This window comes from Acromyrmex echinatior, chromosome 12, assembly GCF_024713525.1.
Source record: "Acromyrmex echinatior isolate Ae372 chromosome 12, ASM2471352v2, whole genome shotgun sequence".
Taxonomy (NCBI): Eukaryota; Metazoa; Arthropoda; class Insecta; order Hymenoptera; family Formicidae; genus Acromyrmex; species Acromyrmex echinatior.
Window position 1 is genome coordinate 4,330,319 of NC_141863.1, and position 17,393 is coordinate 4,347,711.

The window sequence follows — 17,393 nt, forward strand, 5'->3', positions numbered from 1 at the left end:
GCATCCCGCAGACATCTCATGCTTGGCAATAATCATCATGGACCGAACGTTCCTCCCCACCAGCCAATCAGGTAAATCCTATAAATGCTCTTGGTCGTCCGCAAACGAAGAAGTCACCTCCCGGGACGCTCGCGCTCTCCCGAGTGAGGTATGTGTTCGTTTTGAAGTGTCCGTTTTGTTTTGGTCATCTTCATCGGTGATCAGCGCTGCGATCTAGCCATGGTAAGTAGCAGTGTATCACAAATCGTGGACGCAAAAGTGATGTGAGAGAAAATAGGCACAAACGGGGAAGGGTGTACTCGACGCGCGAAGGGGTTGCGGGTTTCCGTTTCTTATCGGCGAGTGTTCCGGAGAAGTGAGATATAGTGAAGAAATCTGATGGAAGGTTATAGCTGCTATTCGAGAATAGAGATTGAAAAATTAAACGATATCCTTACACGATACCCTTTACCGTTCATCGATCTTTCAATTCAATGGTCATGCGTTATCTAGAAGTTTTTAAAAATTCTTACGTTCTCGTACAAAACATCGCAGTAATGTTGCATCTCGTGATAGATAAAAACGCAAAAATAAAAGTAGTAATCTCGTTGCCATATTTAAATATTTAAAAAAGTTATAAGAAATTAAAATTTGTAAAACAAAAAATAAAAACTGTCAATCATAAATGTATGTACAAGTTTAATGAAAAAACTTATGTGTAATAACATTCTTAATGAGCGAAATTTTTTACTTTTTGTATAAAATTCCTAAATTTTTAAATTCTATTTATTACATATTTGATATATAATATTTTTTATATTAATTTTTTATATTAAATTTTGAACTAAATATTTCCCTTAATGTAATATAAAAATTTTTTTTTTGCTTTATAAGATTTAATTGAAAGTTTTATTTTGGGTGTTGTTAGCTTTTAATATTAAACTTTTTCGATTTTCACAGAAAAAAATAAAGAATTTTGTAAAATATTCTTGAGTATTGTTATGTATGTCTTTTTATGAGACATTCTGTATATATTTCAACTCTACAGCCAAGTTTCCTTTTTTGTTGTGCTGCGATAACGTAAAAAATTCGCCGTAGAAAGTATCGAGCTCAGCAATAGCAAAGATGCAACGATAATTTATTCCGCATGCATTCTCATGACAATAGCGAGAACACCCGGCTGTCTTGGCGCCTTTGATTTTCGACTCTTACGAGCGTCATGTGCACTTTCCTTTCTATAAAAGAACGTTTTCGTCGATGAGCCTGCCGTTTGGTATTTACATACATAAACCCAGTCTTCTCGCGGGAATATAGTGAAACAGCTGTTGCGGCAGGTTGCAAATGTCAAGAGTTATTGTTCTTTAACTTGAAATCCGACATATTTTTTTATAATTTTCTTAATTTTTTTCAAATTTTGATGTAATGAAGTTATCACGCAAGTGATAAAGAGGAATCTAAAGAAGAATGCAGTAGGCAGACTAAAAGTTTTGTCTAATAAAATAGATTGTAATATTTTTTTAAGAATTCAGAAGTTTTGTTATTAAATTAAAAAAGAAAGCGGTAAAGTTAAATTTTGAAACACTGCTTAAATTTTAGCATTAATTAAATATTGTTAGTTCAATTCTTGTATATGAATTCTTATATAAAAAATTTGACTATACACATTACACATACTGGAAAGAGAATCTTAAGTCGTAGAAGTGAAAAATAGACAAATCAGTTTCTGTTTAAATCCATTAGAATTTCAATCGAAATAATTAAATGTCCAATTATGATGACCTGCAGAATTCCGGCTAATACGATCAAAATATGCTAGTTTATTTATTCTCAACTAGAAATTTTACTCAGTGCAAAGAAAAACTTTGAAAATGTTTCTCAAGTATATATTTTAAAAGTATAAGCTTTATTTAGAAGTCCATTAAGTGCAAATCTTACATTCTCTTTGCGTGAAACAATTTTCATACATGAAATTTCTAAAGAACACCTAATCCGCCAACTTGTTCACATTTATTAACACAGAAATCATTTTAGATTATTATCTCCTCGGTATGATTACTAAAAACATTCTAAAATAAAAAACGTTAATATTTTAACCTTTTCTTTTACAAGATATATAAAGTCACAAAGTCACTAGTGAATTGAGTTAGATGTATTGGAAAAAAAGTTTGATTGCATTGATTAAAATTCTGATTGAAAATAGACAAATCAGAATTTTTTGGTTATATTTATTATAACTTATACATAATTTATATATAATTCTAGTTGAGATAATCAGAATTGATATAATCAGAATCTTCTATTCATCCATTTTTAACTAAAAATTTTTCTCAATATAATCGAAAGATAATTTATCAGCAATTTATATAATGTTTATATTTCTTCGAATTCCATCGATTGAATTAGAAATGCATCATTCTTGCTTAATATGCACTCTGAGAAAAATTTCTGATTTGAACGAACTAGAAGATTCTATAGCATATTATAATGAGAATTCTAATTATTTTAACTAGCGAATTATAACAGATTCAATAAAAAAGTTCTGATTGTCCATTTTTAACCAATTAATGCAACCAGACTTTTTTTCCAATATGTGGATTAAAATGAGAACGATCATGTAACGAAATAAGTTTTCGTCCGGTAAAGGTCAGTCGCGCAGTTTCTGTGCATAAAAAGTCACACGCCATCAAACTGCTCGGTTCGCGTGCCATTAGAGATCTCGAGGATCTCATGATGTAATACAATCGCGTTCTTCTTCGGCGTCAAATAAGGCACAGTTACGATATCTACACCAGTCTCTCACCGGTTCACGGCCTAGCACGTCTTATGCAAATTAGATGAATCCGAACGTATGTACGGAAGATACTTGAATCGACGGTAGTTCTTTGGCGGTTTTAATCACTTTCATTTGCTGACTCTCATTTTTTCATTCATTTCTTGTTTCTGCTTCAGAATGTAATGTTCTAATATTACGCTCGTTATTTATGATACTTGAAAATAGACAAATCAGATCGATAATTAAATAAAAGTTAAAATCCATTTTAAATTAAGATTTTTATTACAAAATAGTTTTAATATTTATTTTTAAAAATCATCATTATTATAATTTCATATTGACAGAAAAAAATTGCTGCAATTATCATAATTTATGTATAATTTATAATCTTTTTTAATTTATATTCATAGTTATTTTTATTATATATTTTTTGATAAAATTATAAATATAATTATTACTAACATTTACATCGATAATAATTGTAAAATAGAATTTCTAACACTCGCGTAATTATTTTATCATACGACTATAATCTCACAAATGCTATACATTTTTATCTTAATGCAAATTCTATAACTTTGGACATATAATATTGATGAATTTCTATTACTTATAATATGTATGTATAACATAATATCCTACGAAATCTCTCGGTAGCTAATCAAGCCTTCATGATATAATCTGTTGATTAAATAAAGCCTATAGTTAACGAGTAACTATCAACAAGTAGCAGGATTAGCGAAATTGTCGTGCAATAGTTTAGCACCGGCGCGATGCGATAATTGAAATTCTTGCTCAAGTCAACCGAGGGTTAAAGATCGGCGCAGATTAAAACTTGCATAACTCTACACATACGTATAATTAATTAATATCGGCGTTTATAAATAAATTTTGATATTGTTATAAAAATCAGTATAATTGATTTGGTGACGAAGTAATTTTTAAATTATATTTGTGATATTTGTACATAGAAATTATGAATGAAAAATACGGATACGTATGTAATAAGATAAACTTTACGTCATTGGCACAATTCTGCATGCGGTGCAAAAACATTACATTTATCTACAATATTCTTCAGCATTTAACATACAAGATAATAGAAACATGTATTCGATCATTAACTGGAAAGCCACGCAAGATAACGTGAAAGATTTTCGCATCGCATTGTAAGAAATATTACGATATTTTCGGATTAATGTATTATCAGAAATGACTACGTAAACATTTTCAATGTTTCCTAATTAAATAAATATCTTTTAATTGTTCAGATTATTAATTAAATATAGATATATAATAAAAGAAATATATTAAAACACAAATTAATAAAACTACAGCTTAATTGCCATAAAATAAAATACGTTATAATTATTGATTGGTACAACGTGATTAAAAAAATTAAATCTGTTACACTGTATATAAATTAAAGAATTGTGGAGAACAATAACGTTGTTTATTTATACAAATATATATTCGAATTGTAATCGATTAACCGAATATGATTAATTGCTCATTTTGTAACGTAGTTGTAACTTTCACTGATTTATTCCGTTGCCTCAGCTGAATGTCAATGACTGCGCATCATTAGCGATCCGCAAAAATGTCGTAATTACTGCCGAAGCATGTGCTCGGCATGTATTACGCAAACAGTTCTTTCACTATAAGAAGATTTTTTTCTTCTAAATCCCCAGATTATCGTCCATTGACAGAATAATGAATCCTGTTGACGATTTATCGTTCGAAGATTTAGTATATCTTCACATTTTACTTCGTTTAATCATCATAATTGCTATCACAAAATGATTTGTTCGATTGTTGAACTATTAGAGTTGATACATGTTACGAGCAAAGGATGATAATAAAAAGACGTAGATATTTTTTCACGAAAAGAATAACTTTGCTGAAGTATTTAAAGATTTAGATAGATACACATCTAAAAATAATTTTTGACTATCAAAATAATTATGTAACTCAAATTGAAATGTATCAAAATTTTTTACATCATTGTTCAATATGTTTAAATAAATATTTTGATGATTTAACAAAATTATTTTCAGATTCGTATCTAGCTAATTTTTAAACATTTTAGCAAAATTGTTCTTTCGATGTATTTATAAAATTATAATTGTTTCTTATGTTATAAAATTGATTTTGCATCTGTTTCTGGTAAAGTAAAAACTATTTTTAAACACTTTTTTAAAAAAATAATTACTTTGTGAACAGAAACATTAAATATTAAGATAAGATTTAAATTAAATAAATTTTTGTTGCAATTGTAGTATTAATAGTACGTTACAAATAATCTTTAAATCAATATCAATTCGTACAAATAGATCATAAATTGTGAAAATAATCGTTTCGGTGAACGATTTGATGACTCATTGCTAATACGAATTAATTAAGTCCTTGGAACTCGTAACAATTTTGAAATTAATTCGACGTAGTCATTATAGTTCGTCATCACATCGTATCTCGACATTAAGTAACGTGTTAACATAGAAATGTCGACATTATTTCAATAGTCCATCAAAATGAGAGAACTCTTGACATCACCATTTCAGTGACGACCTCCTAAAAATAAATGCACGCCTCTATAATATTTTGTTACTAGTTTAGCATATATAAATGCATGTATTCATTCAAATACGCGTTTTGCAAGCGTCCTCGCTGACTATGTTAATCAGAAAACTCGAGCTTCATCATTTCGCGATTATCAAAGGAATTAATCAATGAAACTTATAGAGCTAATTAAGTGTGGCTCATTAAGTGTGATTTATCAGAATTTGTTCGTTCAATTGATAGTACTTAAAAAATGTCTTTGAAGAATTTTTTCGAGGTTACAGCCTTGACATAAATTCATATGTTTTTAGAATTGTAAGAAACTTGTGTTTATTGCGTAACAAAAATTTCCTTTTTAATATTTATAAAAATTTGATTAAAAAATTCCGTGTGTAATACAAGAATGTCGTATTTACAGGTAAAATATTAATAACGGTTTCGCATATATCTTACATATATTTACATGTATCTTAAAATTCCATGTTTCAGAAACATTTGTATTGTTCAAAAATATTTTTTAAGACTAAAATTTTATCATAAACTTAACTGCAACACACGCAGACAATTTATTAATTTCACTTACATATCTTTTCGGGATTTAAAAATTGCTCTACAAAAATAATTTCAATGTGGAATTTTTAGATTTTTATCACAATAACGAAATTTAAAAATTACAGAAACATACTGTAAATTTCATAATGTTAAATTATATCAGAATTATTTGAGTTATTTTTAATCATTCCTCTAAGTCGTCACTATTTCTACTCAATACGTCGTTAACTATTAACTAAAACAATGTAATTAAAAAATTTTACTTAAGAAAGTATTATTTGGTCTCGCAGCAACCCGGAAGTATTAAATTTGTAATTAGATTTGATTTAAATTTATAGTTTATTATTTACTAAGCAGATGTATTAATATGGACAGTGTTTACTTTGAAACTACCTACAGAAATGAATTAATTTAGATATTAAAGATAGAAGGTTTGCGGGTTATCGCCGGATTTTTGTCCATTATCAATGTTTCGTGAATCTTGCTGTTCACTTCATTAGGGCGAGGAGCGCACTGATACTGAGTTGCTCCTCCAAGAAACTCCCTTCATGGATTAATTTATATTTTAACACATAAAAGTTAAAAACTACAAAATGTTAATTGAATTAAGGAATTAGATTATCATTGCTCTTTTGATTTAACAGCATATTATAATGCAATAACAGTTCAGTGCTATGAATGACATAACTTTTAATCGCCCCTCGACTTAATTAAAAACTTTAACTTCTAAATTCAAGCTATCAATGCGTGATATAATATCCTCGAAATACAATTCATGATTCCTTATTGCAAAAGAAATGCAAAGCAGTAGTATTACGCGATGTAGAAAGTGAAACATCTCAGAATCCATTATTCATTACAACGCCCGATCATTATCTATCAATATCAAAAAGTTATTCGTCAACGAGATCCGAACATAAAATCAAGATTTTCACGATACAATGACGCCATTTCACCTCGTTCGCGTTCATACGATATGCCAACGTTTATTACATTTATCGGGCACCATCCTCATCTCCTATATCTTCGCCTCTCGCGTATTCGCTTCGATCAGTCGAACTGCAACCAAATAACCGGTTGACACCAGCGATGTCATTCATTGTGGTATTTTGATTATATAATAACGGGTCGCTGCGGGACCAAATTGGTCAGTAAATTTCAAGATGAGCCCACGTCCTTTCGTAATAACGATAAATACCCAGCTGTTCTTTTTCTTCTCCCACCTATTTTTCTTGTCGCGAACCGGACAGAATCGATCTTGCGAGGTCAACCGCCGGTCTGCTTGCGTAATGCAATTATAATGCGGCTCATCATTATCGGCGCGAACTTCTTTTTTGGCGAGACAAAATTCTATGAAGACAGGATTCTATTTAATTATACGTCCCAAATTTCGTGAGATATAAACTCGTCATTATATATTCTCTTATACTAATACTTTTGAGGCTTTCATGGCCGTATAATTCAACCAGTATAATTGTATTATATTAGTCAAACCGACGTTGATGAACCAGCAAAATTGATATCGATTTATTTAATCTTTTTTGGCTGAGAAGTCTTCAACTTATATTTTTATTGTAAGATATAAAAAAACTTGAAGTTTTTACTACAATGCCATCGCAACATGAAGCAGTACTTACATACCGTTACGTCTAATACTGAACGAGAAGAAAAGTGGTACTTTTTATGATACGTCCACGACGAATGGATGAGTTACTGCAAGTTTCTTACTATGTAACGCGCGATCAGTTAAACGCATATGGAAACGTCATGGGGTTGAAAAGCAAAGACACAAGTTTTACGTTTGCACGTACTAATCCTTGGAAAAAAGGCTCTGTCATGTTAAGCAGTGAAAACAACATACACAATCGGGACTTTTGACGGTGTTTAACAATAGCTTCGTCAGTCTTTCCGAGCTGCGTTGTTCTTCGATGACAGACGTGACGCCTCGCCGTATGCAGAAAGTAATTAGAAGTCACAGGTGCAATAAGACACTGGCAATTATGGGAGGCTTCATACTTTCATAGAGTAATTCATACTTTCATAGAGTCATTGCGTAATTAATATTGACTGGTTATTAATGAACAAATAATTAATAATGACGTGTAAATATCAGTTGATGCAAGATCTACTTATTTGTTATTAATATATTAATGTACGATAAATATATGCAACTTGAAATATCTAGAAATTGTAAATTACTACAGCAAATTACTGAAGTTTACATTACTCTAATTAAAAAGAAAGCGTCGCAGAAAAAGACTAATAAAATTTTTTACAAATTTGTGAAATTAAATTAGATTAAATACATGAGAATTGTATTTGTAATGTAATTTTCACGTGTTTCTTAAATCTGATAATTACATCAAAAAATGATTTTACTGAAATATCTAGAAATTTAGTTACACATATAGCTTAAAAAAGAATTTTGCTGGGTGATTAAAATAATTATGTAAGATTCTAAAGTGATAAAAATCATACTGGAAAAAGTTTGAACAAGCAACCAGTTTGATCGTCCTAATAATTATTTTAATAGCCCAACAAAATTATTTTTTTTTAAATCTGTCTAGCTAAATTTTTAAATACTTTATCAAAACGTTTTCTCCGTATAAATAAATAAAAAATTTATAAAATTACATATTTTATAATGTTTTCTTAATTTTACTCATCTTTTCTTAATTTTGTTCATCATTTCGTTATTATGCGTAACATAATATCTAACGTCGTGACTTTTAAAGATATGACATAATCAAGTGGAGATTACGCTAATCGACACAAACATTTATCATCGTTGAGTGAGATAATTGGAAAGCATCTGTCCCGAAGGCTTAACCGTGCTTTGTTAATACTAGTAAGACGTAACTTACAGGCAGTTCGCACGAATTATGCAAGATATTATATTTGCACCTTATAAGGTTGACCCGGCTATACACTCATCCATTGAACGCACACTTATTAAGCCTGTTTCGCTAAGAGGAGTCTGCCGTATTAAGCCAAACCCGACAAATTGCTTTCTCCACGGTTAACCAACTACGTCCACCAACTACGGCGCGAGTCTGAGTATGCGAATTATGGCACCTGCTTTTTTTCTGTCAAAGATGAGCGTTACGTAGAGAATCGATTCCTCTTATGAAATGGAATTCTTCCCGAATTTCATGTTGTTCTGAAGCTCTATTATATTGTGACACACATACACACACACACACACACACATACATATACACAATAATTTCATTGAAATATAATATATGAGAAATATTTTAAACAAACAAAGTAATAGAATAACACTTTAAAATATGAGACATCAGCAATAATGCTATTTATAGGCAATAGATTCTTCATGTATTTAATACATAATAATACATTAAAGAAAGACATGATTTTTAAGAAAAACAAGAATGTAACTTTAAATGTATATGTAATAGTAACGCATATATAATACATTCCACTTTATTTTAATTTCTTCTTCTTCTTTTTCTTAGACGTCTGATCTGTGCTACATCTCTTTCTTATGCTTGAGATTGCGCACGCTAATTATTCAGTTGCCACGAGTATATTACTTTAATTTATTTTACATTAATATAATATATATTATATATATATTATATATATATATATATGTATATATATATAATTATTTATTTATTCATATTTTGTTTACATTTTGTTTAATTTTTATATAAACGATTATATGAAATATTACATTAACTTTTCCGGATTCGTTTTAGCACGCGCTAACATTTGTTACATTACCTGCTTTCGTAATATATTCTGTAATAGTAGGCGAATATTAATGATACAGCATGAACCAGCTGTTACAAATGGTCATATAATCACGAGAGATCATGAGAATTATTAACTTGTGAACTTATTGAACTTGTTGAATCTCTTTATCGTCCGTATTTTACAATCAATATTCTATCAATAATGTAATTATATATTAATGGACACTATTGATTTGATAATCAAGCCATTACAAAACATGTAATGTGACTATTGGTTAGACATTACCAAGACTTTTTATTGCCATGTATACATTCTTTACATGAATATCGTTCAGAATATTAATTCGATAATATTCCGATGTAACCTCTTTAGATATAACAGTTCCTATTAAATCCTTGACATTTATTTAACAGGAAAGGTTACTACATAATTTGCATATAAAATCCGACAAATATTCGAAAACATTATTGAAATAGAATCTACTTATTTGTGAAAGTTATAAATTTGTTAAATATTCTTAGGATAGGATTTAATTAAAATCATAAAGATTTTTCGTGCTTTAAATCACCTTCAACAAAAATTAATATAAATCTTTTATTAAGTAATTATTATATCAACTGAAATACCCTGGGGTTATATAGAAAGTTTTTAATTACTTGTTGTGTTTTTAATTATTATAATAAAATCTACTTCTATAAATGGCATGTGCAACACTTTCTGGAGGGCCTTTTCATTTATCCGCGCAATTTCCTCAGAAAGATCCGCACAAAAGAAATTCTATACAAATTATACGTCGCGATTTGATCAATTTTCTTCCGTGTGTCCATTAGCGACAGTCGCGTGATTAGAAATTTTAACACTCGATTGCGTTGCGTAACACATTTTACACGACTATACATCAACCCAATGAGAAAAAGACCATCGAAGTCCATGTCACTTATCGGCCGGCATCTCGCAGACTCTCGCTTTCTCCAAATGTAAATGAAATATCTAAAGATACTTTGTGAGAGTGATCAATTGTTTACTTAATCTGCACGGATCACACCTATCGCATAGCGCTGAATAAATTAGGATAAACATACTACCGGGTGTCCGCACTTATTATTATGCTCTAATAATTGCCCTACTTGTCACGTACAGCGAGAGAATCGTTTGAGATAAAAATGATGCCTCTGTGTACCTGCACAACGGAGTTTCGAAAGCTTCTTTACGTGTTATTGCGTGGCGTTTTAAATTTAAATGATCCCTCAAGACTCTTGAGAAAGCGCAGCCTCCTCCTCTTTCTTAAAGTCTTTGGAGTATCCTACAGTTACAAGAATAAGATGATTACTCATGTCACCGGTAAATGGTTTGCAAAATAAATCCCGTCATAAATTCCATCAAAGATAACTTCTAGCATTCTGCAGGAGCAAAAAGGGAAGGGATGGTCTATACTTTACAAATCACGATTCTGTCTTTTTCGCGAAATATAATATTAATATTTTGCAGACAGTTGCAAGGCACTTTGCAAGAATATTGTTCGCGAGTTCCTTTACATTTCCATAACTGTGTAATTTTCAGAGAGACTTGAACTTATACCGGCTGCAATAAACGGACTACTTCCTATACAAAGTTTTCATTTACATAATAATGATGTTCTACGCGAATCGGTCTTCTGGATCAGTTTAATGAATGCCTTGAGGATGTGTGTGTGTGTGTGTATGTGTGTAATTGTATCCTTGTCACGACACGAGTTCATGATTAGCCATTTTATCACAAATAAACAACTAAATGTTAAATAAGGGTATGAACAAAATTAATTTAAAACTATATATTTAAAATTAACGAACACAAATTTTATTGCAAATTAATTTGATAAGATTATTTTAAATGATATAAAATATAATATAGATCTCTCTTAGTTTGGTTTATTTATCAGTTTGAGAATACAATTCTGAATCTTTGCGATTGCATCTTTAAGATCACTTTATAAGATAGCCGTTGATGACCATCATGCATTGTAATGTATTTACATTTTCACGTTCTTATTCGAATAATGCATTATCTATGTTTTTACGTTTATATATTGAATAATGGTCACATCCATAACGATATTGTACACACATAATGATGAATTTTATTATATATATTTTTACAATTACTGTCTAAATCATATCATGTGTTTCGTCAAGTTGTTTTTCAAGTGAGTCGTTGATTTTAAATTGTATCAAATTTAACATTGAGAATGACCCAATTAGGGTCGAAACGTTTGTAATAAACTTTTATTTTTCAATAACACAGCATTAAGACCTGACTTGGGTTGTAGCCCTATACTTATTACTTACTTTAATATCTATATATTCGTTTCTGATTTTGTGAATCCACAAAATCAGAATATTGATTTGGAATCTTTTTAATGGAAATATTGGAAAATTAAAAACGTTCAGTTCACTAAGAACTTTTTATGCATACTTTTAGCCTAATAAAACAACATTCTCAAAATTTTTTTAATAACTTCTCCACAAACTTCTATTTATTTATGCGTTATTTAAAGTTAACTTTAATTAGATTTTAATTATACGTTGAGAATCAAAAACTTTAATTATAAAATCGTAAAATTATAAAATTTTATTTTTTTTTATTTTATTATGAACTTTAGGATGATAAGACCACAATTTCATAATCTGTATCGTTTCTTTGGCAAACCGACTTCAGCACTGTATAAAACCTTTCACACTAAGCAAGATACAAGGGAGAGGCTATCTTTTTCCCGTAGCGCACGCGCTGCTTTCAGTATAAATTATAAAGCTAAAGGTCACCGGACGCGCTTCTTCGAGACAGGATTATCAAACACAGATGCCGTCGCGAACAGTTACGGCTATTTAATTCGTTAGTCAGAAGTGCCAGTTGAATCTGATGAAATGAAACATGCACCTTTGAACTCATTAATGAGACTATATCTCGACTTGCAGGTGCCAGATTATCCATACATTAAAAAATTAAAAAAACTTATTGTTACAGAAAAACATTTTTTGTTGTAATATAACAAAGAATTTAAATATGAAATATGTAGCACACTAAATATACCAAGTATAAAAATTAAATAAGAAAAGAAATGAGAAATTAAATATAAAAATAAAAACAACATACTAAATATTTAATTTTATAAATATCAAACAATAAAATCCAATACAATAAATATATAAAATCTACATTAAAAAGCGTTTATAATAGTTAATGCTTAATTGTTTAAAATGAAGCACGTGCTTTGTAATATAAAAATTTACATATACACATATATATATATATATTAATGGGACGCACGCATAATTGTAGCAAATAGCACTATTTGCATCATCAAACGTTAATCAATGAAAAGACGATACACTATATTCTATGCTCGCAAACCTTTCACGATCATCATCGTCATATTACATAGCGCCTTGTGGCCGAGATGCGTTATGTAAGATCACCGTTGGTGAAGCGTGAGATTATCCCACGGAGATGATCTTCGATACATTATGATATACATTACGATTGCATACGTGAATGCTTGACTAATTACTATGGGAAAGAGTAAATAAAGTGATTTTTATTTACTTTTTTTATCAACGATCCTTGGCGCGATAATTATCTAGGAAGCTTTAATGCAAAAAATATTTCTAATGATAGTTATCGTTAATCAAATATACATGTAAATGTAATCAAGTTAGTTTTTATCATAAACATAGTAAATACATCGAATATGTCGTACGTGTGAGAGAAAAAAACAGCTCAAATCTTTTTTTTCTCTTTAATAGATAGAGAATTATCTTCTAACAGAAAATAAAAGAAATCTGAGTTGTGTTTTTTCTCTCTTTCTCATTTACGAGCTACCATTGTTTGGTCGTAATGGTATGCTTGATCTGTACCGTGTCTACGGTGAAATTTTAATAAAAGTTGTGTTACAGTGGAAGCTGCTGTGGGCGGCCCTTCTGGTGGCCGTGCTCTCCACGTGTCATACAGATGCAAAGAGAAGCAAACGTGCAATAGAAAACAGCCCACAGTCCCAGGGTTATTTCTATGAGCCACCCTCTAAACCTTTCACTTTACCCCCTCCGTAAGTAGTAAAAAATCTGAAAATCCTAAAAATACTTATATACGTATAAATATCACTTTTGATACATATACAGAGAAAAGTCGCTACTAATAGATCTTTTAAAGACACATTCTTTATCTTGTTGTTTAAATTATAAAAAAGTTAATTACTTCAAATTCGACACAATATTATTATATAATAATTATTATATTATCTGATAGAAAACACTTTCTTATTTGTGTTTCTAAAGTTTTATTTTTAAGAAATATCCAGAAATAAGATGGTATGATATCGGAGACTGTCCTCTATCAATCCGATTAGATTTGTCTTTAAAAAATTTTATTTGTGATCAAACTATATTTATGTAATAATAAGTAATAATTTCTCATCAAACACATATCTATGATTACGTTGACAGAGTGACGTCACAGACAAGCATAATAACATTTAGGCCAACTACGGTGACATTACCACCATATACTTATACTCCAAGAGTTCAGACAACGGTAAGACCACCACCATCACCACCACCAAGAACTCCACCGCCACCACCAAGAACATCAACATATGTGGTGACAGGATATACATATACAACTCCGAGAACTCCATTCCCGACACCACCAAGAACGCCACCACCACCACCAAGAACTCCACCGCCACCACCAAGAACTTCACCGCCACCACCAAGAACTCCACCGCCACCACCAAGAACTCCACCGCCACCACCAAGAACATCAACATATGTGGTGACAGGATATACATATACAACTCCGAGAACTCCATTCCCGACACCGCCTAGAACACCGCCACCACCACCAAGAACGCCACCACCACCACCAAGAACTCCACCGCCACCACCAAGAACTCCACCGCCACCACCAAGAACTCCACCGCCACCACCAAGAACATCAACATATGTGGTGACAGGATATACATATACAACTCCGAGAACTCCATTCCCGACACCGCCTAGAACACCACCACCGCCGCCTAGAACACCACCACCGCCGCCAAGAACACCACCTCCAGTAACAAGCGGAGGATATGTTTATACAAATCCAAGTACAGAATTTACATTGCCACCGAGAACATCGCCACCAAGAACCGTGCCGCCACCAACTCCTCCACCGCGAACACCACCACCTGTGAAAATTCCACCACCATACACAAGGCCCCCATACACACCACCTCCACAAACTCTTCCACCGAGAACGCAGCCACCATACACAAGGCCCCCATACACACTGCCTCCACAAACTCCTCCACCAAGAACGCAGCCACCATACACAAGGCCCCCATACACAGTACCTCCACAAACTCCTCCACCGAGAACACCACCACCATACACAAGGCCCCCATACATACCACCTCCACAAACTCCTCCACCGCGAACACCGCCACCATATTTACCACCTGTGAAGACTCCACCACCAAGAACGCCGCCACCATACACGAGGCCCCCATATACTCCTCCTCCGCAAACTCCTCCACCAAGAACACCGCCACCGTATACTCCACCTCCACAAACTCCTCCACCGAGAACGCCGCCACCATACACGAGGCCCCCATATACACCTCCTCCGCAAACTCCTCCACCAAGAACGCCGCCACCATACACGAGGCCCCCATATACACCTCCTCCGCAAACTCCTCCACCAAGAACGCCGCCACCATACACAAGACCTCCATATACACCACCTCCGCAAACTCCTCCACCGAGAACACAACCTCCGTATTTACCACCTCCACAAACTCCTCCACCAAGAACACCGCCACCGTATACTCCACCTCCACAAACTCCTCCACCGAGAACGCCGCCACCGTATACTCCACCTCCACAAACTCCTCCACCAAGAACACCGCCACCGTATACTCCACCTCCACAAACTCCTCCACCGAGAACGCCGCCACCGTATACTCCACCTCCACAAACTCCTCCACCAAGAACACCGCCACCGTATATTCCACCTCCTCAAACTCCTCCACCAAGAACACCACCTCCAAGAACACCACCACCTCCTCCACCTCCACCTAAAACCGCACCTTCTTATTTGCCTCCACTTCCAACTAGACCTTCTTATGTACCACCAAGGACAACAACACAAAGACCTATAGAATATGAAGCTGGATCATTCATTACTGAATTTGGAAGGTATACTACGAAAACATCTACTCGTTTTACTACAAGGCCTACGCCAAGAATTACTACACAATATATTACTCGACCTACTCCTCAAATAAGCACGCGAGTCACTGCTCAGCCATCTACTTACCTTCCGCCTTTCTCTGAGTCCACCAGATATACTCCAACTGTACCTACGATTCCTACGACCAGATATACTCCATCAACGACTAGATACACTCCACCCACGACTAGATACACTCCACCCACGACTAGATACACTCCACCCACGACCAGATACACTCCCCCCACGACCAGATACACTCCTCCAACTACAAGATATACTCCACCTATAAGAACAACATTTTCGACTAGCACATATAGTCAGACTACGCCCGTCTATTCGTCAACCACTCCGTCAACCTTTACTCCAACTCGACCACCACCGTATCTTCCGCCGTCAACACCAAGACCAGTATATCCAACTGTGACGCCGCCGCCACCACCTGAACCTATTTACAGCATTACACCCAGCACGCCAACTTTGCCGCCACCAACCGGAAGGCCTGCACCACCTCCAACACTGCCGCCTACAACACCGAGGCCAACTTTAGGATACAATTACCCGATTCCCAATATTCCGTTTGAAACTCGCAAACGATGAAAATAACATGGGCTGACATGAGCAGCTTGCAGTGCGTTACCGAAATCTTAAATATTAGTATGCATAATATTAATATTAGCAAAGATTATTTAATAGCCGATATAGGTAACGCTGAATCCTTCGCCACATTTAGAGAGTATTACCTTTTTTATATATCGATCATTTTCGCTACACTATTTTTTCTAAATAAGAATTTAGTCGGCCAACGTACGAATCATTTTATATATATAATGTAAAGATGTCTCTTTACATATATAATAAATAAAAAAGAAATAAAAATTCGTAGAAGAATGTATTTACATACCTTTCCTTTAACGTAAAATGTGTTTTTATTTTGATAGACACATCGAAATTATTCCCAAATGAAATAATTTCCATTGCGTATTTTACATTTTATAAAATTCAGCGATGCATTTAATGTGAAAATAAGGTATATAAAATATATACATATACACACACACACACACACACACACACACATACGCACACACACAGGATTGTATATCAATGAGAAGCATACACATTTGTACATTTGAAAGCGTAATTATAATATATATACATATACAAAAATTATAATTGCATAGTTTTATTTCGTTTCTTAAATAAATTAATAAATTAACATACATCACGGAAGCATTAAAATATATTTAATCATAAAAATATTTTATTTGACAAATATGGTTTAAAAGTTTGATGTACACTACAGTTTGGAAACACTATAAATTAAAAAAATTGACATTTATAGGATTATTTTCTTAAATATTCATAAAAATATTTTTTTAACAATAATCCTTTAAGTTTAATAACATTGAATATAAAGAATTATTTTATTATTAAATAAATCAATTAAAAAGTGTTTCCAAACTTTTAGTGTATTTAAAACTATTACAGTGTCACAGTCGATATTTAATTATAGACTTTTTCATGATAATTACAAATATTTTTCTTTTAAAGAATATATTAA

General features: G+C 32.5%; 1 protein-coding gene across 1 annotated transcript; it reads left to right on the forward strand.

Moving 5' to 3' along the window:
* Positions 1-78: 78 nt before the first annotated feature.
* LOC105149618 (uncharacterized) lies at positions 79-16,999 on the forward strand. Its single transcript, XM_087411833.1, has 3 exons — positions 79-222; positions 13,516-13,664; positions 14,062-16,999. The coding sequence occupies exons 1-3, from the start codon at positions 220-222 to the stop codon at positions 16,427-16,429; spliced, it is 2,520 nt and encodes an 839-aa protein (XP_087267959.1). The 5' UTR covers positions 79-219; the 3' UTR covers positions 16,430-16,999.
* The last annotated feature ends 394 nt before the right edge of the window (positions 17,000-17,393 follow it).